At 38.0% G+C, this 25,691-nt stretch overlaps 2 protein-coding genes across 3 annotated transcripts in view; one reads left to right on the top strand and one right to left on the bottom strand.

Annotated features, from left to right (window-relative positions):
• Positions 1-2,878, bottom strand: part of SKIC3 (SKI3 subunit of superkiller complex) — a 46,879-nt gene extending 44,001 nt beyond the window's left edge. The window contains exons 1-3 of the mRNA XM_088156598.1: positions 2,818-2,878; positions 1,518-1,615; positions 846-989 (exon numbers count right to left, since the gene is read on the bottom strand). Coding sequence (XP_088012724.1) covers positions 846-989; positions 1,518-1,607 — 234 coding nt within the window. The 5' untranslated portion in view covers positions 1,608-1,615; positions 2,818-2,878. The remainder of the gene's footprint in view (positions 1-845; positions 990-1,517; positions 1,616-2,817) is intronic.
• A 56-nt stretch (positions 2,879-2,934) lies between these two features.
• Positions 2,935-25,691, top strand: part of ARSK (arylsulfatase family member K) — a 44,811-nt gene continuing 22,054 nt past the window's right edge. For both annotated transcript variants that reach the window (XR_015799498.1, XM_088156603.1), the window contains exons 1-8: positions 2,935-3,261; positions 7,710-7,839; positions 9,685-9,844; positions 12,423-12,705; positions 16,108-16,279; positions 18,195-18,419; positions 21,273-21,497; positions 21,580-21,840. Coding sequence is in view for 1 of the 2 variants with exons in the window: in XM_088156603.1 (XP_088012729.1) it covers positions 3,124-3,261; positions 7,710-7,839; positions 9,685-9,844; positions 12,423-12,705; positions 16,108-16,279; positions 18,195-18,419; positions 21,273-21,497; positions 21,580-21,840 (1,594 nt within the window). In the remaining variant the exon portion in view is untranslated. The remainder of the gene's footprint in view (positions 3,262-7,709; positions 7,840-9,684; positions 9,845-12,422; positions 12,706-16,107; positions 16,280-18,194; positions 18,420-21,272; positions 21,498-21,579; positions 21,841-25,691) is intronic.

Here is a 25,691-nt window from a genome sequence, read left to right as displayed (position 1 = left end):
TAATGTCAACAATTCTTTGGAATTTGAATATATTACATGATCTTGTCTGCACAAAAGACAATATAAAAGTTCACTAGGTCATATGATTTTATATATATACATACTATATATATAAAAATGTGCAAAATATATAATAATATATATACCTAAGTATTGTATCAAGAAAGCCAGAATTTAATTGTATAAGTGAGGAAATTTCAACATACACTGAATTCAGGCCCCAACAGTTACATTTTAAAATAGCATTTATACTGAAAATATTAAGAACCTTATTATCTTAGAAAAACATTGATTGTTGATATCAGCAACAGACTTAATATGAAATCTTATGTTTCATGAATCAATAAACAACAAAATTGTAGGCTGTAATTCTATATTACAGTGGGCTGTAATGCACACACCACACATCTATTTTAAATGTATGCTTTTGCTTTCAAGTAACAACAATATTCATTAAAAAATCCACTTGATGCTGAAAGCTGGAAAAATACATTACTAGATAAAACACTTTCTCTCTGTAAGAGAACTGTAAAGTGTTTCTTGAGCTACAAGCATAGAAAATTTTACATGGACAAATTTACTGTATTTGTTTCAATTCTTGTTGTCCTTTGCATGTCTCACAGCTGTGTAGTCTCACAAGAAATACAAACTCTACTATACTGAAAATAAAATTCACCATGGTTATACTTTGGACACAAACCTAATAGGAACCTCATCTACTCCAAAGCTGCTGTGGAACTTCAGGGCCTCAAGAAAACAAGATACAAGTCTTAACTCTGCTTTATTCCTATATTCAACTCCATAGTGATACTTCTGAGGGAAACAAAAAATGGACATTCACATACCTGCCACGCCAGTAACTGGTTTGGTTCAAGTTCAATAGCTTTCTTGTATGCTCCTTTGGCCTGATCAGGCTGTTCTAACTCAGCAGCTGCCAGGCCAATGAATACCCAAGCATTGTAGTTATTTTTTTCTTGCTTCAAGACCGCCTAAAATATACAATTTTAAGTAAAACAGATGAAAGTAATAAGAAATAAGAAAACTTATAGATCCATGTACTGAGTTTTATCACTATAGTTTGGTGGATTATTTTACATGGCAATATTAAAAGTTAAGTAATTCTAAGGAAGATGCTGAGATTAACTTCAGTTTCTTATGCCAGAGGATGCTTCACATCTGAAGTGCTGAGCTAGTAACCTGTATCTGTAGCTCAACAATTAAAGCACTCCTTTCAGGTCTGGACTAGAAATGGATTTTTATCTCTATCATTCTAGATTTAATTCTCTTATCGCCACATGCAAGCAAATTCAAAAGGAAGGGGAATGCAAGTTTACATGTGGGAAACTAACACAAATAATAAGTTAAATCTGAAAATCCATCTCAACTATTGCATCAATAAGGTACTTTACACTCTGCACTTCTACACTCTGCACTATTATACAGTTGTAGAGGTATAGGAAAAAGAACAAAATGTGCAAAAAGCCCCAAACTTACTTTCCAAATATAAAATTAATTACCTTGCAATGTTTTAAGGCCTCCTTATACTCTTTATTTCTTATTGCATCTCTAGCACTCTTTAATGCTGCTTTCACCTCCTTATTTGACATTGTGGCTGCTAAATACAAAGAACATATCATCAGTTCTTGCAAAAAATATTCTGACACGTACAAAATGTTTATATCTTTATTGCACAGAAGTTATTTTAAACAGAGAAATATAGTGCAGTATGCCAAAATGCATACAGCATTAGAAACTGATAAATAAATGACATGATTCAAAACTCACATTTAGCTCCAATGCAGGATTCAGTCATTATTCCAAACACCTAAATGATACAAAGTTGCTATCCAAGAATTAAACTTTTTTTACAGGTTAAGATTTAAGAGCCTGTAGTTAGACTTAGGAGAAAACACCCTACACATAGTAGCTCCTCTTTAAAAAGAAACTAAGCGTTGAACCGTGCTTAGGAACCCTATTGCCCGAGAAATGTGTTCCAGGGGCTGCTAAGAATCAGGATTTTTGTTGTGTGCTTTCTACAGCAGCACCACTGCCATCTGTCACTTATGCTCCAGTGTGGCCCACCCTGCTCCTCTCCCTTCACGTACACTTAAGACAGACTCTGCTTCTGACTACAGCCATGAATCAAAAAAGAAAAAACATTAAAGGACACAGCAACGAGGCATTCACGCTTTTGAACATGATTATGCACCCTTTTGGTGTATGTTGTACACCACAATCGAATCAGTGAGATATGATGAGACTAAGAAACAACAGTGCACCCAAAAAGATGCCAGCACCCAAAAAGATGAAAAAAAGCAACCAGCTGAAGAACAAAAAAACTTTTAAAGATCTGCAAAGCAAAAATAAAGCAATGGTTGAATTAGCCCCATTTTTATTGCTAATTTAGCAACGAAACGACATAGGATGACACCGAATTTCAAAGATTCCCTCAGAACCTATAAAGAAATGTGTCGGATTTGCATTCCTCAACAGCTCCTGGAGATAACTGGCTTCCCTACGAGGGAAGAGATGCTTTGGCCATCACAAACGCACCCCACTGCGGGCACCGTCCAGCATGAGCTGCACAGTCACCTACAAGCAAAATATCACTTCGGAGCAAACCCGGACACCGGGGAGATGACCGGCCCCCAGAGCGAGGCTATCCAGCCCGGCCTGCGGCTGGGGTCTGGGTCCGTGGACCGCCTGGGGAGGCAATCCAGACTGCAGCCCCTCAGGGTCCCCAGGTCTCCCTGGCGCACCGAGCCAGGCCACCATGGCGCCTCGCCACCCGCCACCCGCCACCCGCTCCTACCGCACCTCCAGCCACCGCCGCCGCCGCCACCTCAGCCGCCGCCCGATCACATGCGCACTCCGACTGCGGGGCAGTGACGCGTCAGGGCAGCCGCCATTTTCTCTTGAGGCACTGCGGGAGATGTAGTTCCCGTCTCCCGGGACACGCTGGGAACTGCAGGCCGCCGCCCGGGGCACTGTGGGAGTTGTAGGCCGCAGTGAGCGGGTATTGTGCGGTGGGGCCGAGTTTTTCGCCGTGGCAGAGCCCTGGAATCTGCTTTCGGAGCTGCTGTTCCTCTCGGTTCGGGAGCTGGGGGCTACGGTGGTAGGGCGATGCGAGACGGCGGGCCGCTGGAGCGAGCCGCGCTGGCGCTGCTCCTCATGGCCGCTGGAGCGGGAGCGAGGCCGCGGCCCGCCGCCCCCAGGGACCAGTCACGATCTAACGTGGTGCTGGTAGCCTGCGACTCCTTGGTGAGTGACGGGAGCGTGGAAGGGCACCCTGACAGGTAAGGGAGGGTGGGAAAATCCTCGGCGGTGGCCTGCACAGAACTGCCGAGGATGAGGCACCACGGCCGTAGGGGTGCACGGCCCAGGCGTGAGGCATGGGCATGCGCATACGGAGCTCCCTGGGCAGGACGCCCGCGGGACTGGGGGCTCGGCGGCGGCAGCCCCAGCGGCTGCAGGATTAGTAGCGGGCCCGCCGTGTGGCGAGGCACTCCGAGTGTTCAGCCCAGTGTTCCAAACCAAACGCGACCAGCTTCCCAGGAGGGTGCACCATGCTTGCATCAGAGGCGTTACAGCAGCCGAAAACCTCTGCGCAGGTGGCTCCCACGGTGCGGTGTGATACAGCTCGTCACCCGAAAGGAGGGCGTGCCAGCAGAAGTGGCAGAGCTGCCGCCGCTGGAACGACGGCTGGTGTGTTAAGTGAATGCTCTTCGGTTGGCTTGAAAAACCTAATGGCAAGCAAGGTCACTAAACCGTGTGGTCCTGCACATTGTAAATCCTAAAAATGTTAAGTCTCCACAACAAATAGAAGATTCCTATAATCACAGTTGAAATTACTGACCTACTGGGCATCAGATACCGGTTTACTGAGACTCTTAAAAGGTATAACAACACAATATACTTGTTAGACATGTATCTATAGCGGTTGACATTGTGATAATTGATAAAAGATTCGTGTTAATTACAAAAGCATTGGGGTTTGTATAAACCAGAATAGTAAGCTCTGAAGTGAAGCATGGACACTAGATAAAAGAAATTATATGATAAAATCATTATGTTTAAAATCACCTTATGTTATATTATGTTGTATTATGTTACATTATATTATGTTATGTTTTCCAAATAAGTTGTATCGGCTACCAGCTTGCAAAATCAGACTTCCCAATAGCCTTTCCTGCTTTTGTCTGATCAATACTGCTTATCTCAAGGATCAAACTTCCAGAACTTCTCTGGTGGTTATCTACAAGGACCAGATGGCTATCTGTGACTGATTATCGCCCGAAGGCTTTGTAAATTTGTGTAAGGATGTTTATTCAACCACCACTGCTTATAACAACAAAAACCCAAAAATTATTGATTACAACGAGAAACCACAGTACAAGAAGAGGCTGCAAACCAAGGTTCGGTGGAGCGTGGAGTGGGAGGTGACCCCTCACATTCCCCAGCCCGCTGGTTGCTCTTTCTATATCAAATAAAGCAATCTAAATTTCGCTGAATATCGAGACTTCTGTCACTCATTTATAACAACATCTATAGTCTTCATTGCAGTGATTTATTAGTACATTTGGTTTAACCCTCAGACACATAGAAATTTTTCCACTCAAATAGTAATCCTTGCGTGTATCTTCACAGTTTTGTCACTGTGCCCACCCAGCACACTGGAAATGCTTTCATGTATATTTTACTCTGAGGAGCCTTGGTTTCTCTTAACTCATCTGAACACTCCTTGTTGTGGAATCAAACATAAACTCTGTGGTGTTAAGCTGCAGGTGTTTTCACATTTCATTACTTCTTTCTCACTATTGAGGAAGTTTGATTCCTAGCCTTCTTGGGCTTCTATCCTTGACTGCCCGGATAAAAGCAGTTGGCTTCTTGCCAGCTGTTTTTCTTGGGATGAATTCTTCCTAAATATTTAGTAAACATGTATCATCTTTTTTCAAACTCCATCTTTAAACACATTTGTTGTGATTTCAAAGATAAAGAAATGGTTCCTTCTTTATTAATGTTATAGCTCCTTATTGGCTTTCGTTCCTTTGACTCTATTCTCTGTTAGTTTTCTTTTCAGTAAGTCATCTCTCTTAGTATTCCAAAATGATGCATGTCTTTTTCTCCAGATTTTCAGCTTTTACTAAAAGTCTATTTACCAATAGTTAAAATTACAGTATTTAAGGTTCTGAGGGTTAGTCAATGTCCATTTTATATCCAGATGCTAGCAGAGGCTGCAGACAAACCTTTGGTGAATTTTTATATGTCCCCTTTAAGCAGGAAATTCTAGTAAACAATATTACAGGGATTAATGAGGTAACTCTTGCAAAGAAGAAAGGTAAAACCCACAATATTTGTGGAATTCTTATGTAAACAATTAAGAACAAGGTTTTTGAAAAGTGTCATATTTGCATACAAAGAATAATGTAGTAAAAAAATGTGTTAGGTAAGCTTTTTTCCTGAGATGATATTGAAGGTAGAAATAGATGAACCATTTTGATTACATTCACCAGTAGACAATATGAAGGTTGAAACTAAGTTTTTCTAGAAAATAGAAAACGCTGAAGTCCTGTAGGCTGTTAAAAGGTTGAGACTTTTATTAGAAAGTGTGCCTGACTTTTTTGTTGTGGGTCACATTGAAGGAATCGCACCTATTTTGCCAAGTGGGACAAAAATTTTCTTCTCAGTGATGCTTGATTGTGTTTGGCCTGCAGAACAGTGACCTCTTGCTTGAGCTAGCTTTGTGCTAGCTAGCTTTGTGCTGCTGTGTCACATCAGGCATTGTCCTATTCCAAGGGTTTCCTGGTGAAATGTGCTAGTAGGCAATTCAGCTCCTGAATTACTACTTGAAATTAACTGTATGATGGATGACAGATTTTGCTTGCAATGCAGCTCAAGTTCCTGGATGAAAGGTGCTTGTTTGTGTTAATTTTATTTCCTTAGATATTTCAAAACCTAGAAATCCTACATAGTTCTTAGGTTTCCAGACACAATTTTTGTTGATTTCCAGCTTCTCAGCCAATTCCAGATGCTTACTACTTTCACTGAATACCCTGTCATCTATAGAAACAATAATCATGTCCCAGGACACCAAGCATACTGTGGCACAAAGTATATGCAGTTCTTTTGCTGCTGTGTCATTGAATATGGTATCACAGTATCAATATAAGGAACTCTTGTCTCCAGCTGTTCAAACAAGACTTTGTTGGAGAAACTTAAGAATGTGTTGTTGATGGGACTGCAGAGCAGTTGTGTACTTTTGTCATGGTTTAGGAATGGTATTCTCCAATTTAGTGTTCCCACTGAAATCACTCCAAGGCAAGTGCCACTTGCTCACTCCTCTGTCCCACTCCTGTTCCTCTGTGGCAGGCTGGAGCAGAGAATTGGGGGCACAAAAGATAAAGGTCATGGATTGGGGTAAGAACAATTTACTAGAATCAGCAGAGCCAGAACAGTAATAGCAACAACATTAATAATAAAAATGTACAAGAGAGGTGAGCAATTCACATTTGAATGCTCACCACTATACTATGCAGAGCCCAACCAGTACCTGACTGCTGCCACACTACCCTGGAAGGAACCCTTTCCTCTGTTCCTGGAAAATGACATGAGGTGGTACACAATAACCTCCACGTCATAGCCTTGTCCCCTCCTGGCTACCACAAAAATGAACCCTATCCTGACTGGAACCAGGACAACTGTCTAAAGGGCACTTTCAGCCCAAAGTTTAGTTCAAATTCCAATTGCATATAACAGCTTTATTTCCAGTTTATCCTACTGAGTGCTTGTTCAAGATGCCATTTAGTAGTATACAAAATTAGTAGTATCCAAAATTAGCATGTTCTCATGATGTGAGCTGATTTCAGAGGCTGGGATGCTGCATTTAGCTCTACTGGTGCCAAATGAAGTGACTCTCTACCATGATGGATTTTCCAAGAGTATTTCTGCCAGAAACCAAATGTCAGGAATTACTTTTTTCTGCAGTTAAAACTGCAGATGCGCTATTGCCTGTCTGTTCACTAAAGAGCCAGTCAGGCTTCGGCTGTGTTGGCACATCTAATTCAAGCAAGGAAAGGAATAAAAGTGACAGCTAAAACACAATTACATGAGATATGGCACTCTGCATAAAACCTGGTTTCATGTGATGTTAATCTTTTACTGTAGCTTTACACTTTATTCAAAATGTTTAATCTTTTTAAAGTTACTGATTAAAAACTCTGTCTAAACAAATAGGTGAGAATGAAATTAACATGAAAGTATCAAAAGGGAGCCATTGTGGGTGGGATTTCTGTGGGAAAATAGCCTTCCTTTAGCTTTCTGATCCCTTTTCCAGTCTGTGGCTTCAGAGGTCACAGAGAAGTGGAATGGATAAATCTTTAAAAAGGATGAGGGATCAATGTTGGTTTCACAGAAATATGTGCTAGTGCACATATCTACATTAGAATTCAGCCTCACTCCTTGTTACCCTTCACTATACCTATTCCCACTGAATGCGTCATAGGAGGACCCCACCCCTGAAGAACTGGAGCTTGGTATATATGTATAGTGTTACAGTGGAATTAGTTTTACTGTAAAGGAGCCCAGTTATCTTTTCCAGTGCATTTCTTCAAAAGTGATTCCTTTTATAGTGATCTGCTTAGACCTTCTGGATTAATGCAGCCAATAGTTTGCATTAATGGTGTTTATGTGTTGCTTTTGTCTAATTACAGGATGGACGCTTGACATTTTTTCCAGGAAATCAGACTGTGAATTTACCTTCCATAAATTTTATGAAAAAACATGGCACTGTCTTTCTCAATGCCTACACCAATTCTCCAATTTGTTGTCCTTCTCGTGCAGGTAGAACCAAGAAAAACATCAGATAAATGCTTGCACATGTCAATTTAAATGTGGTAATGGTGGGGAATTTGAAATTATTTAACAGGATTTGGGGGTTTTTTGGTTGTTTTTTTGTTTGTTTGTTTGTTTTGTTTTGGTTTGGTTTGGGTTTTGGGGTTTTTTGTTTGTTTGTTTGTTTGTTTTTTGTTTATGTTTGAATTCTTATGGTGTTCTTCTCTTTCACCTGTTTCTCTCTTCTATTTCTTATGTTTCCTCCTTTTTTTTTTTGTTCTCCTTTCTTCAGTGAAGTATAAGTTCCCAAATATTTTTACAAACTCCACTGAAGCTTCCGATTTTTTTTTAAATCTTCAGGATTTATAGAGAAATCATCCATTTGTTCTTCTATGGTGCTGAAACTACATTCAGAGCTACTCTCTCTTCCCAGTACAAAGTTAATAAATATCTTTCCTGTATTCAGCAAAGCGTAATAAATAATAACAGCCAAATAAAGTGGTAGCTGTTGCCATTGTCTTCTAGATACATGATGCATATTCCAGTAGCTTTAATCAAATACTTTCATGTTTTTCTTTACTTAATGTGGCTGTTGTTCTGTGTTCCATTTCACGCTTGCAGAATTTGCTAGGAAAATAAAAAGAAGTTATATTCCTCAATCAAAGGCTACATCTTAAAACATTTCTACCTTTTTCAGTTGTTGCAGAGACATTCCTTAATCTGTAGTTGTAAAAGAGATCCCCCTCCCTCTCAAAGCATACACTGAAAGAAGCAGCAAGCAAAGGCGGCCAAATATTGTATTACATTTTTAATATTCCCTTTATTGATTACCAAGTCCCCATTTATTTTTCTCATGGTCACATTTTAAGTGGGTGACGTTACATGAACAAGCAGTCAGCCTTTTTTTCCTTGTCTTGATGCTTGAGTCTTTCAGCCAATTTTTATTGCTAAGACCAATGACTTTATTTTGAATTACTTAATTTTAAGAAGTTTGTGAAAATGGCAGGTTAGTACACCTATGAGAAAGAAACTGCATAATGAATTAAATCATTCATCATTTATGTGTAGCATTATAGGTAGCCATGACCACTGAACTCATATGTGAGGCTCTGAACCAGTAAGACATCTTTTGCTTAGCCAGGAGCTTGGATAACTGCAAGGAACTGAGGGTTCATCTGTTGTGGAGGTGTCAGGGATGATACCAAAAGAGATGGTGGGAAAAAGGGCTTTGAGGTGGGGAAAGGACAAGTACTGCCATGAGGGGTTGATGCACTTGCTTATAGGGTATTTCTATGGCTTGTGAAATGATTTAGTTTTGTTTTGGGACTACCTTTAACTCTATATTAGAATTGGAAAGAGGAAATGATTCTTGATAAGCTGAAAAGAAATAGGAATTCACTAAAACAATCTTCCCTTATAGTTCCTTTGTCAACTCTTGCCTTGGTTTCCTTTCTTCTTGGTATCTTCTTTAATATTCTCACTTTGTTTCTGAAATTGATAATGAAGTAGATTACCTAAAAAGAATAAAATTGAGGGCATATTGTATTTATGAAAATACTATACTGTAATTCTGTCCACAAATACACTTAAATTTAAACTCACAATAAATCTAACTAGTAAGGGAACTAATACTCTGAAACACATGTAAATACATTCTTCTGCAATTCTGGGATTATTTGAGTAAATTTTATTACTTGTATTAATTATGAAATAAGATTTGGAAGAGTAATACTTCGTATTCCTTGCTCTCTCGTACCACAGTTTGGACTTTTAACCTCTGTAATAGTGAGAAGATTAATCCCTTCTCAACCATATAGGTGGGGGGTACTAATCACTCATAATTTTTTTTCCTAGCTATGTGGAGTGGTCTTTTCACTCATTTAACAGAATCTTGGAATAACTTCAAAGGTCTAGATCCAGATTATGTAACATGGATGGATCTAATGGAGAAGCATGGCTACCTTGCACAAAAGTTTGGGAAATTGGACTTTACTTCTGGACATCATTCAGTAAGGTAATCAGGTAGATTTCCTGCTATGAAATGGGCATGTAGTGATCATGTACTGGCCTGTCACGTGGTTTCAGTCTCCACTTGAAATTATAATAGCTTTACTTTAAAAGAAATTGTGTGTCTAGCAGAGATCTGTCCTGCAAGTTTATGGAGAAGCAAGCATATTCCTTGCAGCTGTACTTTGGCTGGTAGCTGTAGTTGAAAGGTAGCACAGAAACTGGTTTTGCCCAACATGAATGGTTATTTTCTACCACTGGTATTGCTCCCTAAGTGAAATTCATAAACTGTTTCTGCCTTGCCTTAAGACTTTCTGACTTCCTAGTTATATTAACAGTGTAGGAAAAGCAGAACAAAACCCCATACTTGTAATTATTTAATATGAAGCCTACTATCACAAAATGTAAGAGTTTTTGGGAGGTTTTTTTGAAGGCTGTAAGTGTTCACAGACTTGTGCTGCTGTGGTGAATTGACCCTGGATATACACCAGGGCCACCATGATAGACAATTGTTCTGTGTCTCCACCTCCTCCAGTGAGCAGGAAGGAGAAAAAACAATGACTCGATGGTGAGGATAAGGATTGAAAGAGATCACTCAGGTATACAGGCAAAAGAGACTTAACTTAGGAAAATTAATTTAATTTATCGCCAGTTAGAAGCAAGAGTAAGGTAATGAGAAGTAAACCCAAAGCTTAAAACACTTTCCCCCCCACCCTTCTATCCAGGCTCAATTTCCAGATTCTCTACCACATGTGTCAGCAGCACAGGGGTCTGGGAACGGGGGACTGCAGTCAGTTCACCACACGTTATCTCTGCCAGGGGGAGAACTCCTTGCCTTCTTCTGCTTCAGTGTGGAGTCCCTCCCCCACTGAAAGAACAGTCCCCCACTAATTTGTCCAAAGTGAGTCCTTCCCATGGGCTGATGTTCTTCACAAAGTGCTCCAGCAAGGGTTCCTTCTATGAGATGTACTCCTTCAGGAAAAGACTGCTTCAATGTGGTCACAAGTACTGCCAGTAAACCTACTCCAGTACGGATTCCTTTCTGCAAGTGCACAGGTCCTGCTGGAAGTCTACTCCAGTGCAGGCTTTCCACAGGATCACAGCCTTCTTTGGATATCCATTTGCTTTAGTGTGGGGTACTCCATAGGCTGCAGATGGATATCTGTTCCATGGACTGCAGAGGGACAACCTTCCTTACCATCTTCTCCATGGCCTGCAGGGGAATCTTCATTCTGTGTTGTTTTTATGAAGACACTCTATCTCATTGATTAATAATGATGTCCGTTGTTGAAATAATAATACAGAGAAGCTTTTTCTTTAATATTAAACAGGTTAGAATTACCTAATGTATCCTTTTTTGGTTTTGAGGGGATTTCGTTCTTTAAACTTGATCCTAATCTCAGTCTGACTGGATAATCAAACTGGTCTATGGCCGACGGTATTTTTTTCTTCTGTATAAATCAGTATTATGACATAAGGTGCAATTAGACACACACACACACTCCTTTATCATAATTTCATTTTAATGTTTATGAAATGTGCTTTTTCTGTAAACCAGATACCTTAATTTGTTCTCAGTAATTTATATAAGCCTGTTTAGGTTGAAACTGAGCCTAAAGAAGAAGCTAAAACAATAAAAATAATTGTTACAGGTAATTCTGAATAGCTCTTCTGGAAGTTAAAGTGCACTGGTAAAATTCCTTTGGGGATAAAACTAGTTAGATGCTCTTTAAACAATAATAATACTGTGTTTTGATAAAAGCATGGGATCAAACTTTGAATGGTTTTATACTTTCCTTTGTAATTTGGTTGGTTATATTGAAATTGCCATGAACAAGACAAAGATTAGTCAAGGTCTTCAATAGTCTGCCTCTTACCAATGCCCACCATCATTCACTCTAGCAAAGAAACCAGGACATTTGCAGCTCAGATTTTCTAGTGTCTTAGAGAGACAACAATATTAGAAAATATGTTCAAAAATATTTTATCATTAAAATGTTGCCATTTTCCCCTCCTTCTTCCTTTCTTTACGCTCTTTTCTGTTAATCGTTTGATAGGATTTGTACAAGAGAAACAATTCTTACGGATTTTTGTCTAAAGTGTGTTTAATTAATAGGGGGTAATCCTATTAATTAATTATTAATCTTAACAATCCACATCCAGAATGTTGTTTCTAAAGGCAGCCTCACTAGGCAAGTTATTTCCCACTAGACTCTTTCAAATAAAAATCTCAGGCCCAGTTTACAAATGTATCGTGTGTGAATCTGTGCCAAAATGTAGAGAAGGGTACCCAAGATAGAGTGCTATTTCCAAATATTATTTTGTAGATGTGAGAAGAGCCATTCTGACATAAATGGATAATAAATAAGAAAGATTAAGAAGCAAAAAGACTGAAGGTCTGAGTATAAAATAGGTGCACAATCGTTATTACTCCATAGAATAACAATGTTTTATACAGGAATTGGAAATAGATTGTAGCTGAAACTATAGGGGAAGTTCTTCAGGAATTCATAATGCTTTTTGCTTGGAGGCAAAGTGAAGGAAACATTTTCTGCTGTGTATGTGACTTGTGTATGTGTTTTCAGTAACCGTGTGGAAGCTTGGACTAGGGATGTGAACTTCCTGCTCCGACAAGAAGGAAGACCCATGGTGAAACTTACAGGTCATAGGAAGCAGTTTAGAGTGATGGAAACAGATTGGCGGAATACTGATAAAGCAGTAAATTGGATAAAGGAAGAAGCAGTTAACTTTACTCGACCATTTATTCTGTACCTGGGACTAAATTTACCACACCCATATCCATCACCCTACGCGGGAGAAAATTTTGGATCCTCTACATTTTTAACATCTCCCTATTGGCTTGAAAAGGTAAGTGAAAATAAAATTTAAATATGAATTATTAATAACTGCACTTACTACAAACAGTATTTTATTACTGATTTTTCAATATAGACCCAGTTTTGATATTTAATTACACAGTAGTGTAATGAAGGTAGCATAGTGAACGTGAATGAGATGTTTGATTTCTAATTGAAGGCTAAGGAAATAGAAGCAACAAATTTGTCTCTATTGTGGGAAAATGTTTCTTAGCAGTAGTAATTGAATCAATAAGTAAATAGGGAGTTCAGTGGCTAGAAACACATTAAGAAAAATGAGATTGTTGCTCTTCTTAGCTGTAAATTAATTTTGGTCATGGTCTGAAGTTCATTGTTATGAACATTCTATACTTTGCTTGTTAGAAATTATATTTTATGTAATGATTTTGTCTGAGTTTTACAGTGAAAGATTGACTTTTTCTGCAGTATGGACCTAGAACATGAAGCAACAAAAGACACAACAGTCTTCCTTTCTGTTAACTTTTTCTGTTACTGTAGATTTTCAGGTGCAAGTGTCCTTATGTGTGTATGTGTAAAGCTAAGAAATAGCACTCCCTTCCAAAGAATAAATATTTTTTGTCTGTCTTGTATAGTTACCAGTTGCCATTATCTACCATAAAATATAAATGTATTACAATAGATTTAACTGCAGAAAGGCATTAATATTCTCTGCAGTTGCAGATTTAGAATTAGGTTGATAAGACTTTATGCTTCAAAAAACCCCCCCATATGCAGTTTATATAAATTGTAGCCTTTTCCACGAGAGAACTGCTAAAACACATTATCTAGGTGTACCAAAAATATAAATACTTAGAAAAAAGAATTTGCAAATGAAGGTTGAGAGATGTGAATTTTTTCATGTTAGTAAGAAATTTGTGGGAAGAGGAGGAGCTTGGGAAAAAAACCCCTTTCATTTACAAAAAGCAGGATGTAGTTTAGTTATTAAGGAAAAGGTGCTGAGTGCTAATTGCTAGGTGAGATGTGTCTTGGGACGCAAAGGTACTGTTTATCGAGTCATAGACAGAGTTATAACATCTTTGACGAATTTTTGTTCATCTTTTATCCAGTCACAGTACCTTAACTGCTCAGTTTGCTGGGGCCCTTCCCACCACTGTGTATATATACTGCGTTATGTGGACCACATATTACCATTTATTGACCATTGGCTGCTTCTTCTGCAGTGTAGCTCTTTTTTGGTCATGGAAGAAGCAATCTTTTAAAATCATAGAGGTAATCTCATGAGGAAGTTTGATCACATAGGTGAAGAACTGAATTAAATGTCCTCTTTATTGAGCTGTAATACAGAGCAGAGGATCAACATGGTATGTTTGTGAAACCCTGTGTAGTTAAGCCCTGTATTTTGCACAAGCTGTCATTTTTTCAGGACATGTGGCTTCTTTCCTAGTTATGAACTACATGTCTTGGTTTAAGATGATTCAAAGAGGTAGACACTAAAATTAGTTCCTCCCCTTAGTTTCAACCAATCCCTTTCCACCAATAAGGAACCAATACCAAGAGATATAAGTGAAAAAATAACAGTTTACTAACAAGTGAAACAGCAACATGCAAAAAATAGCAGTGAATAATCACTGAATACAAACTTGCTGAATCTCCGAAGGTCCACAGGAATAGACCCAAAACACGTGGGTTAGTGCTCCCTTTTAATCTGACGGCCCCCCACTGCTGACTGCCTGCAGGAGCAAAAGGAAGACAGTGTCAGACTCTTTCCAAGGTGGCACCTGCCACGGGTGACGGCATGCACTCCAAGAAACAAATGGAACGGATGACAGCAAACCCTTCTGGGAAGTTTTGAGTTTAGGAAGGTCTAGTGGCAGATGGAAGTGCTGGCACACATAGGATCAGCACTACCACTCGCTGCTTCATCTTGCACCCACCGGACTCCGCCGGTGTTGGTGCTGGTGCCTTCTGATCTGCTATCATGCTGGAGAAGGGAGCAGGGGAAACTGGTCTCTGTACACTGATACGGGGTGGCCCAACCTGCAGGGGCCTGATCAAGCTTCACTGTCTATAGAGTTTGCAAAGATCACTGCAAATATGATTTATGATTGTTAAATGCAGTTTTTCCGAGTTGCAAGCCCAGAAACGCACCCCTATCAATCCTCTCTGGAGCAGTCTCCTCCTTCTGCAGAAGAGGAAATCACCTTAGGTTTCTTGACCTTTTAAAGGCATTGGTACCTCCCAACTGCCGTGAAATTCTGGTTCCAGCCATACTTTGAGTCATAAAGACACAAAAGCAATCTTACGGCACAGATCGGTATGGAATACAGTAACATTTTGGATTACCCAGGACGTTATGATAGACAGACAGGGGGATTGTGGCTTTGTGAATCCTTAAAGCTAGGCTGAAGTCCTATAGGAAAGAATCATAGATGGAGAGGGACACTTTTTGCTCTCTTAAGCAGCTAATACCATTTGCAAAGTCCAAAATGTAACTTTATGTAGTTAAGGACCTTGAGCAATAAAAAAATGACTGGAGCAAAATTATTTTATCTTCGTGATTTTTTCTAGCAGTGTGTTTTCTATAGATCCTAAGGAAACTTACATTTTGGTGTGTCTGTTTAACTGCTACAAAGCCGGGTTTTACTTCTGTGGGTGCTTAAACTCTTGCAGATTGATCAACTTGTTTAGTTGTCAGGCTTTTCCTCCAAGTAACAAGTGAAAATATAGGAGGAAATTACCTCAAGTTCCCTTTTATTTAAGGAAATATTTACAGGTATGACAGCCAAGTCTAAATGTGTATGTCAAATTTCAAGACTGAAGCTAGTACTGAAGCATCTGTGACTATGCCTAGTTTGAATATACAAATAGATTGGCTTTTTAGTTTCATACTGATTTTACATTTCTTTATAATGGATTGACATATGTAAAAACATGTAGAAAGTATTAGAAAATTGAATTAATGTATTCAGTTATTTTTATCAAGGTGCCAATACTTGTCATCACTGTCCTGGAGGCTTTCTCAGACTACATGATTTTCCATGTTGTTCTCTAGTCCCACATAACACTCAATCTTGTAGATCCATGGGTTTATATTTGTTCTACAGTTATGAAGACTATATCTTCTGTATCTACTCTAGAAGAGTGTTCTGTGATATCTCTCTTAAAAATATACAGCAGTTGGTAAACCACATATTTGTGGCTCCTAGCCTTAGTTTCTAGTTGATTTTCATAGGCTTTTAACATAATTTACCTGTGGAAGCTGTGGGGAAGTATGGAGGAGGTAGCTGCGTGGTGTAACAAATAAGCATAGTGTTTCCTGGGCCACAAATTGAGAACTGTAAATTTATGCTATACATTTTTAAATTAAATCTGTGTTAAAAAAACTTGCTAAATTCAGTTGCTAAAGTATTGTTAATTTCCTCTTCTTTTTTAGGTAAATTATGAAGCTATTAAAATACCCAAGTGGTCTGCTCTTTCAGAGATGCATCGAGTAGACTATTACTCATCGTACACCAAGAATTGCACAGGAGAGTTTTCAAAGGAAGAAGTGAGAAATATTAGAGCATTTTATTATGCTATGTGTGCAGAAACAGATGCCATGCTGGGTAGGTAATGTCTTACTACTCAGGGGGTTTTCTAGTTCTGATTTCTTTTAAAGAAAGTGCTGATAGGGCTGATCTTTGGGGGAAAAAGATAGAAAACAAAACACCAAAAGTCACATCTGGGAATAAGTTGTGGAAGTTGCTTATTCAGTCTATATGATAATGACAGGATAGCCTTTTAGGTGAATTGAGAGCACTGTGAAAAGTAATCACAGCCAGCAGTCAGAAACTCTGTAGAAAACCAATGACTGCAGCAAAATATTGCACGACCCATTGCACCGGTTTAAAACCCAATGGGAAAACTACCCCACACAAGCTGCCCTTCTTCCCCCATCCTCTTTTGATAGCACAGGAAATACTAGGAGAGACCACAAGAGGGAACAACAATTCTACTGAAAAACTTGAGATAAACACAACGATATCCATAAAAGAGGACACAAAAGGAGCGTGCCCTACCCAAAGAGGGGTGTTCTCCAAAAAAACCCAAAAACACTCCCCAAAGAGAGTACCCAGTGTGGTTTTCCCAGACAAAGGCAGGATGGCACCTGTCATCTCCATCCCCTCCACACTGGACCACGCAGCTCAGAAAAACAAAAGCAGTGATTGAGGCAAAAAAGTTTCTGCAGTTTATTGTACTTCCCCCAGCCTGAAAAAAATGGAAAATAGGGACAAAAAAAGGCTGGAGAGCTAATTAATCCAAATAAACAGTCCTGCTGCTGAAACTGCTGGTCCTGACAGTGGCAGCAGATGAAGAAACAGCAGCAGTGATGGTGGCAGCAGCTTGTCTGATCTTCCCGCTGCTCCAGCAACAGTTACAGCTTGTCAGGGTTTCAGAAACAGTTACAGCCGCCTGTGACTTCAGCAATAGGTAAGGGAGCAGTTCACACCTTTTCACCACCAAGGTAAGACTGAATCAACTTCAACACACCTTGATGTTTCCTGATGAAAATCATGCCTCCTCTGTGACATAAGTGGTATGTTGTTAAGCAGCACTGGAAACTCCACCCCTCTTTTCCTCTGTACCCAGGACAGCCATGTACAAGAGGAACTAAATCTCTTTGACTAAGTGCTAACTGAAATAATGGAAACATTTTTGTGAAGGGGACAGACTGTAAAAACTGAGCTGGAAGAAAAGAAAATTTTAGGGCATAAGTAGTTTTCCTTAGAGACTGAGTCCAAGTGTTTAGACTGGGTAACAGCTGTTACACATAAACTGAACAATAAGGTTACATTTGGAGTGTCCCTTAGAAGCATATTATTGAAAGATATGCAGAAATAATTAATTGTACATTCAGAATTCTTCAGAGTTTGCAGGAAGGTCTACAGATATAAAATTTGCAAAGCAAGTTGGTTTTAATTTACAGCATTTTATTTTTTTATTTGAAAAGTGACCATGAGTGAACAAGAATTTTTTTGCATGCTAATGTGAAATTAATGATCAAATAAGCTTATCTTTTAGGCATATGTCCAGGACATAAACCAGGACAGTATATTAGACTGGTAAAGTGAATTAAAAGACACAACTGTTCTTCCTCATTTTACAAATGAAGAGAGTTCAACGGAAGCCTTACAACTTTAGGAAATTAAGGGATTTCAAAGCACCTGCACTGCAGCTGTTATTTTATAACATCTTTCAACTAGTGTGTTTAGGCATAAATCATCCTAAAGTTTTAATATTTAAGATATCGAAGTGCTTTGCTTAAATACCAGCTTCATTGATTTTGTTCCTGTCTTTGTTGCACAAATATACTTACAACTTATATGTTGTGTCTTCATTGCACAAATATATGTGCAACAAGAGAGTTGTTTTCTTCACTGATTAGGAGAGCTCTTTGAAATTTGCATGCTGCTTTGCAGGTACAGACCTTGGAAGAAGTATTTTCAATGTATACTTTTTAGTATCTTTTTGTTATTGCAGGTGAGATTATTTCAGCTCTGCGAGATACAGGACTTCTTGGAAAAACAGTCATTATATTCACTGCAGATCATGGAGAGCTTGCTATGGAACACCGTCAGTTCTATAAAATGAGCATGTATGAGGGAAGTTCCCATGTTCCTCTTTTAGTTATGGGGCCAGGTATAAGAGAACAGCAGCAAATACCAAATATAGTATCTCTTGTGGATATATATCCTACTATGCTTGGTGAGTTAAGTAATTTCAGGTGACAATTTTTTTCCCTGTTACTGTTACTGTTTGTATCATAGTATCATAGTCAGAATGATGTCTCCACGTTGAGGCAATATAGTAACACAGCAGGAGATAATTTATCTGTGGACCATATACATGGACTTAATAGAAAAAGTAAAAAATGGATGAAAAAATAAAATAAAGAAACTTATGATCTTCCTTATTACTGTCATCCACATCATTACGGTGACTGATTATATATAGTATATATAGTATATATATATATTATATATATATTACTAAAAAAGGGAATAAAACCCACTTTAGATATGAATAATTCTTACTAGCCTTCAAACCCAGCAGATTACTATAGAAATTACAGTGTAAGTGCATCCAGAGATGAGATTAAACCTGAAAGGAGAACAGATTAGTTAATTTAGCAAAGAAATGTCTTTTTTGAAGGGTCATGTGGAAGAGGTGTGATGTAAACTTTGTATAGGAAATGTACAAATGATCTGGGCAAGTGTATAAAGATGTGATAATGGATATCCATTCTTACCTTACGAGATATGAAAATACTTAGTATTGGACAGAGAATCAAATAAAAAGAACTTAAATTACTTAGATGGAAATCACTTTTAAGAGGGAATTTTTGAACAGTTATCTGTTATAAATCATGCAAGAGACAATTCTGATTGGAATTAAATGTCAGATAAAGTTATCTTTTGAGCCTTTATCCATGATCTTTTAGACTTCCAGTCAGAAAAAAATGTTCTTTTCAAACCAGTCTGGAAGGCTTGCTCTCTCAGAGGTGTCACATGTACACTGGAATGGCCTGGAGAACATGAGTGAATAAAACTGTACTTCTAGCAGTAAATGTCAGTGAAAAATCCACTTCTATATTGTTTTAAGTTGCTTTCTAAAAAATAAACGGAAGTTATTATCTGTTTATGTCTTCTCGAAACTTTTGAACCAGTTATCCAGTTAAAAATAGGATTTAAAATCTGAGTGGCTTTGTCTTCCAAATTTTGACATCAAATTGTTATGTATATATATCCATACTAGATATGGATCTTATACCGGTTATGGTAGCATAGGATAACAGTTAAAAATCTCTTATTTCTTTGTTCCTCTTCCCCAAGTGACATAATTGGTCAGATGGTTTAACATCCTTCTGTCTTTTCCTCCTGGGAAGTTTTTCGTTTGGGCTTTTTTTCCCCAGAACTTTGTGTGCATAGTCTATTCCTCCTATTCTGCAGCTCCCCTTCTCTGTACTCTGAATGTCAAAAAGGCATGTATGACAAAAATGAAAACATGAAGAGCCGTCTCTATCATGTATCATGCTCTCAGTCTGCATGCTGCTGCTGACTAGTGAGGAAACGGATTTTAAGTCTTATTTTTGTGACAAATTTACTTGCTTTGCTTTATGTTGTCTCAGGGAAATAATCTCCCTTAACATGGCATGCAAGTGCTTTGCTCAAGACTGCCTCCTGCACTGGCTTTGAAAATAAATGCAAATGTTTTGATTCCAGCAGAATCTGTGTGATGCGAATGTACAGTTGGAAGTGCAACAGCTCTTGCATTTTGTAACAGGATGTAGCATAATCTCCAGGCAGCACTAGCTTTATTGGTCTGTATGGAAGTACCTTTGTCTATTGGAAAAGCAGGAGCTGCTGAAGGTGGCTGGAACATTCTTTGCACGTAGAGAATCCAGTTACTGCAAGTAATAGTGTTGCTGGTGTAGGATGACAGAAGAACCCATCTCCCTTCTTCATTTGTTGGAATGCAATATGTGTTTGTTCAATTTTTTTTGCCCAAGCATGCCCAGGAGCTGCTTGCTAGGTTTACACCTTACAGGTCTTCCTAGTACTTAGTCAGATGATGGCTGGACAGAGAACAAAAAGGAAGACGTGCTGATGAAGGAAAGAGCCACCTATCAGCAATTTATATGCACAGAGTATAACCACTCAACACAGAATGGATTAAATACTACCACAGTGCTCTGTGAAATGGGAAGTTTTGGATTTTGAATTACTATAAACAATGTTCAGTGGGGTGAACAGCAGTACTGTCATACCTTTTTTTTAGGATATGCTTGGGATTCGCAGCTATGTTTTTCAGAATGTTTCTGAAAAACTTTTGCAGCCTTTTAACCTGATCTTTGGGATCTAGAGAAACTTGTGGTATAAATTGATGCTGAGGACTTTATGGATATTGCAGTATCTCCTAATGTTTGTCTGGAGCGCTAAGGAGTCGTCCAGTGTTTTCTGTACATGCACTATGTTGATATCACCTCAAATATCATCTTTATCTCCAGTCCTGCTGGAGAAGCAAGTGGCTCTACTGCTCAAGTGTCCCCACCAGCTACAGTGATAATAATGGCCACCTTTTATAAAGCATTTCATTATTCAGTAATGAAGCATGCTATAGATAAGCTTAGCACCATGATTGCTCAAGAAATAAATGGTTACAACATGTTGGATTGTGAAGCTTTTAGGGTCCCTTTGTGCTGTGTTATTCTTTTTCTCCTGCCTGAGGTATTCAGAACAGAAGAGAAATGTTTGCAACCACAAATCCACAAAATCTATTTGATTAAGGCATAAAACAGCACCATCCATCAAAGGAGATTATTGTGATCCTTTTTCACAAACTTCTGTTAAAGGTTGAGTTATACGTAGGTGATACATTTGGTCAAGATGGTGGGCAGCTTGCCTTGGAAAATTCCTTAAGGTATTTTTTATTGTGTATTTTGGGATAATAATTAGGAGAGCACATTTTATTATCAACATTCAGATACTGGTAACATTGTTAGGCTCTTTTAATCATGACAACTGCAGGAGCATTTTCATTTTATCTGTCTTTCCCTAGATATAGCAAGAATTCCTGTCCCACAAAACCTCAGTGGATATTCTCTTATACCGCTGCTACGTGAAAAAGCTGAGAGCGAAACGTCACCTAGAGGACCTCGGCCCTCATGGGTGCTGAGTGAGTTCCATGGGTGCAATGTGAATTCCTCTGTGTATATGCTGAGAACTGGCAAGTGGAAGTACATCACATACTCCGATGGCTCTTCAGTACCACCCCAACTCTTTGGTATGCTACTTTTATGTTTTGACTGACTCATTAATTTACTTTATTGCAAATTGAATCTTAACTGATTCTTTGTTTGTTACAGACCTTACTGCTGATCCAGATGAGCTTACAAATGTTGCCATAAAATTCCCAGTAACTGTACATTCCTTGGACAAAATACTTCGCTCCATAGTTAACTATCCAAAGGTTTCTTCTTCTGTTCAGGAGTATAACAAACAACAGTTTATCAGTTGGAAGCAAAGTTTGGGTCACAATTACTCAAGTGTTATTGCAAACCTTAGGTGGCATCAAGACTGGTTAAAGGACCAGAAAAAGTATGAAAATGCAATTGACAAGTGGCTTGGTAAGTAGATACAGACAACCTGGATTTCAAATGAATGAGGATATAAAAACATTGTACATTTGTAATATTATGCTGTATTTCAAGTGTTAGAATTATGTTCTTATATAGCCTATTGAAAGTAAAGATTCCTGAACTATTACATCTTTGTATTAGTAAACCAAGAGCTTTTTATATAACTAGCCAGCACAACAAAACTGGAGTTCTAGATGTTATTGTGTAAGTGTATATAGAAAGAGTAGTATGCAAATACTAATTGTGTGTATGGAATATTTAGCTGATTGCAAAATTACGGAGTATTTTAAGCATTCAAAGTCAATAGGAATCCATTAATAAGGAAAAGCAGGGATTATAAAATTTGGTGAAGTACCAGTTACAGTGAAATTTGCTTTGTGTTTTATAAGTCTAGATTGAATATACGTTCATCCACTTTAGAGAATCTATAGCAATTAAAATATAATCAAAAAGTTGGTAACCAGTCCAGGTCTGAACATAGATGTGATTTCTGCAAGTACTTAACTATATCAGCATACCTGTGTTACATGTGATTGACTCCCCATGTTTACAAGGTCAGCCTTGAAAGATCTTGCTTCTGGATCTGGTACTTACCACTCCCTGCTGTTTAAAATTCCATTATATGCATGGGGTCCTAATTGAATATGTGTACAAGTGAAGAGGAATCTCATCTCTGGTCATCATCATAAATTAAAAAAAAAACAAAAAACCCCCAACAAACAAACCAAAAAAACAAACCAAAAAAACCTCCCGTCTTGCCAAACCTATTGAGTAGAGCTGTTCTCTGAAAAATGATAGTGTGATATGCATAACATAAAGTAAAAGCTGCTTGAATGCAGTTAGATTCTGCAAGTAAATGTTTTGATGTGCATCAGTGAGTGGAGAACTGAAACCTAGAATGTACACTGAAGAGACACAATAGAAGCTTGCAGGGAAAGCTAACAGAAAAATACTATTTCCCATTTTTCCAGTGACCTGACAAAAAAAGAATGGTTTTGGAAGAACGTAAGATTTAGGTAACAGCTCTTCTACTTAAGGGAATATGTAATTACAGCAGCGCTTAGGTTTGCTAATTCATCATTGCTGCTATAGTACTAGTTGAAAATGACATTATACTTCATACATAAAATATTTTCTGGAAACTGTCATTAAATGCTCAGTAGTAGCAGTAAGCTAGTAAAAATAAACATTAAAATGAGACATATTTTCTGATGGCTACACACTCATATCATGAGCAACTTACCAGAGCTAAAAAGAGAGTTAAAAAATCTTGAAACCCTGTGGCCATTATAATTCTTATTAAAATAAGTTCAGGTATGGTTGAAATTACTTAAACAAAATAAATGGGCTGCATAATTAGAGGAAGTATTTATATCCATATAAAAGTTTGTTCAAGAGAAAAAAGAATAAAGAAACATCCTCACTTTCCAGAGGTCTGAACAGAATGCAGTACATTGTCCAAAATGGAGCAAAATAAAATTATAGTGAACTGGATGTGTTTTCTCTGTGTCATTTTAATGACTGTTTAAAATATAGGGAAAATTGTATTTTGTCAGTTCTGTGAATAGTGCATTCTTTGAAGAGATGAGCTTTTAAGACTCACTAATGTTAGGTTTACAAAAGTGCCATTTGCGAAATGGAAGAACAAATAGGGAAAAAACCTTGCAACCACATTTTGTGCCACACTGTCCAGAGAAGCCCAGTGCATGGGGACAGGCTTCTTGAAAATTCAGGAAAACCTAGGAATGAGCCAGCTCACAGAGCAGAGCTTGTTGTTCAGGAGACCTCGTAAAATCATTCTTCTGCTGGGTCATGGCTTGCAGTCTGATTGTAGTATGGAATATGTATCCTCAAAAAAAGCAAAGTAGAAAGATGAAAGAGAAATTATTAAAACAGAAGGCTGCACTCGCTAGTGTGATATTTAGAAAAGTTTTAGTTTCTGTTACTCTTGAGGAATAATTAGAAAGATTTGTGTTTTCCAGAGGACTAGAACTTTATAGATGTTTGTGACAATGGCAGTCAGAGCTAGGAAATGGTGATGGCAGGTAAAAAGGACTAGAAAAGATTTAAAAAATAATTGAATGCCTTGATTTCAGGAAAAAGTGTAAGGAACATAGATTAATAGAAATCATAAAATAATTCAGAAAAGCAGAATTTCCTTTGTGTGCTGTTGTGTTCTCTGTAATTTTTTACTGCCTTCCTTGGTTTTACCAGTTTTCCATTAAGTTTCTCTAGAAATATGACTAGAATTATTTCTTTGTGCTTTTATTTTCTTGTAGAGTCCTTGTAGACTCTTAGCAGGGATTTCTAGTTCTAAACACTGTAAAGGGATACGGGTTCCTAAATTTGTGTCTCCTTGAGTACTATTTTCAAACTTAACACTTTCAAAAATATTGAATGTGATTTTCTTCTACAAGAGATGTTGATGCTCTTCTGGGCACCCACTGTAGGTGTTGATTTTTGACAGGATGGATTGGGATGGCTAGGCATGCTTCTTCAACAAATCTAATTTAATCCCTCTTCAGGAGTCTGGCAAGTCTCTGACCAAAGATGCTTTTTCCCCTGCTTTGTCAGATAGGCTCCATTGCTCCCAGGAAAACAGGACGTGGCCAAAGGGCTGAGTAACCAAAGTCCTGACTATGGCACCATGGTCCAAATAATTTGTTGCCCCTGCCAGGTTCATCTGGCCATCTCATAATAATATAATTTCATAACCTATGAGCCCATAAAGAAAATACACATTATTACATCTGTCATTCTGGTTTCAGATTGTTCAGGCATAGCTAAGAATAAGCCTTTGAAATCTGAGGAAGTGTGTCAAAGCACATCCTCACAGTTGTGTTATGAGCCATTAGCAACAAGAATAAAGCATATTTTTAAACAAGTTTAGAAAATCAGGATAGCAGTATCATCTTTCAAGCTGATTTTCTCTCTTCTTTTCCTCTTAATTTTCAGCTTTTAAAGTGAAAGATAACATGTATCTTTCTGAAGTACCTTGCTGTCAAATGTTGATTTACAGCTTTAGATAAACAAAGGTTCTTGTTTCAGATTTTGTGAAGTCACATTACCTTTAATTCCTCTCTCTTACTGAAGGTGCAATGACTAGAAAGTTAAAATTAAAGTTGGAAGCAATGAACTTCTCCATAAAGCATCTTTAATCTTACAGAGGGAACTATCCTGAGGTGTTTAGGCATATGTAGAAAATTCCTCTGAGGCATTGAGCTATGAAAAGCTGGTATTTTTACACGATTCCTTGTAAACACTAAATCTATATATATATAACCTTATTGTTTTTAGAGCAGATCTGTATTGGAAACCTAGACAAACTCTGAGATTTAATGAAATGTAATTAATAACAACATCTATAAGATGGTTAAAATAATTTATTCTTTACAACAAACGGCCATACTTTTCTTTAGAATTATAAATTTTTATTTCTGTAATAGTATTAAAAAATTACCAGAAAAGTGCAAATATCCCCTTTACTATTGTCTGAGCATCCTGAGCCATTTACAATATAAACACCACCTGCTCATGGCGCAGGATGGATGTGTGTGTGCCATGCTTATAGACAATACTGCCCTTCATTGTAAACCGAGAAATTAATCTGTAAAATGCAAGATTTTTTGACAAACGTTGCAGTAAAGATTAGTCAGAGGCTGATACATAAAATGTTTTTGTTCTGTTTAATACAAACTGTGAATAAAATATAGTTATGAGAAGTAGTCACAATCCTAAGTCTTAAAATATCATGTCATAGATACACGAATTCACAGGAAAGTATGATGTAAAGATTATGAAGTGGAATGTGTTTACTTCAGGGAATACTAGGTGATGAT

This window comes from Sturnus vulgaris, chromosome Z, assembly GCF_052056855.1.
Source record: "Sturnus vulgaris isolate bStuVul1 chromosome Z, bStuVul1.hap1, whole genome shotgun sequence".
Lineage (NCBI taxonomy): Eukaryota > Metazoa > Chordata > Aves > Passeriformes > Sturnidae > Sturnus > Sturnus vulgaris.
The sequence above is the reverse complement of the archived record's forward strand: the minus strand, read 5'-3'. Positions and strand labels throughout refer to the sequence as shown.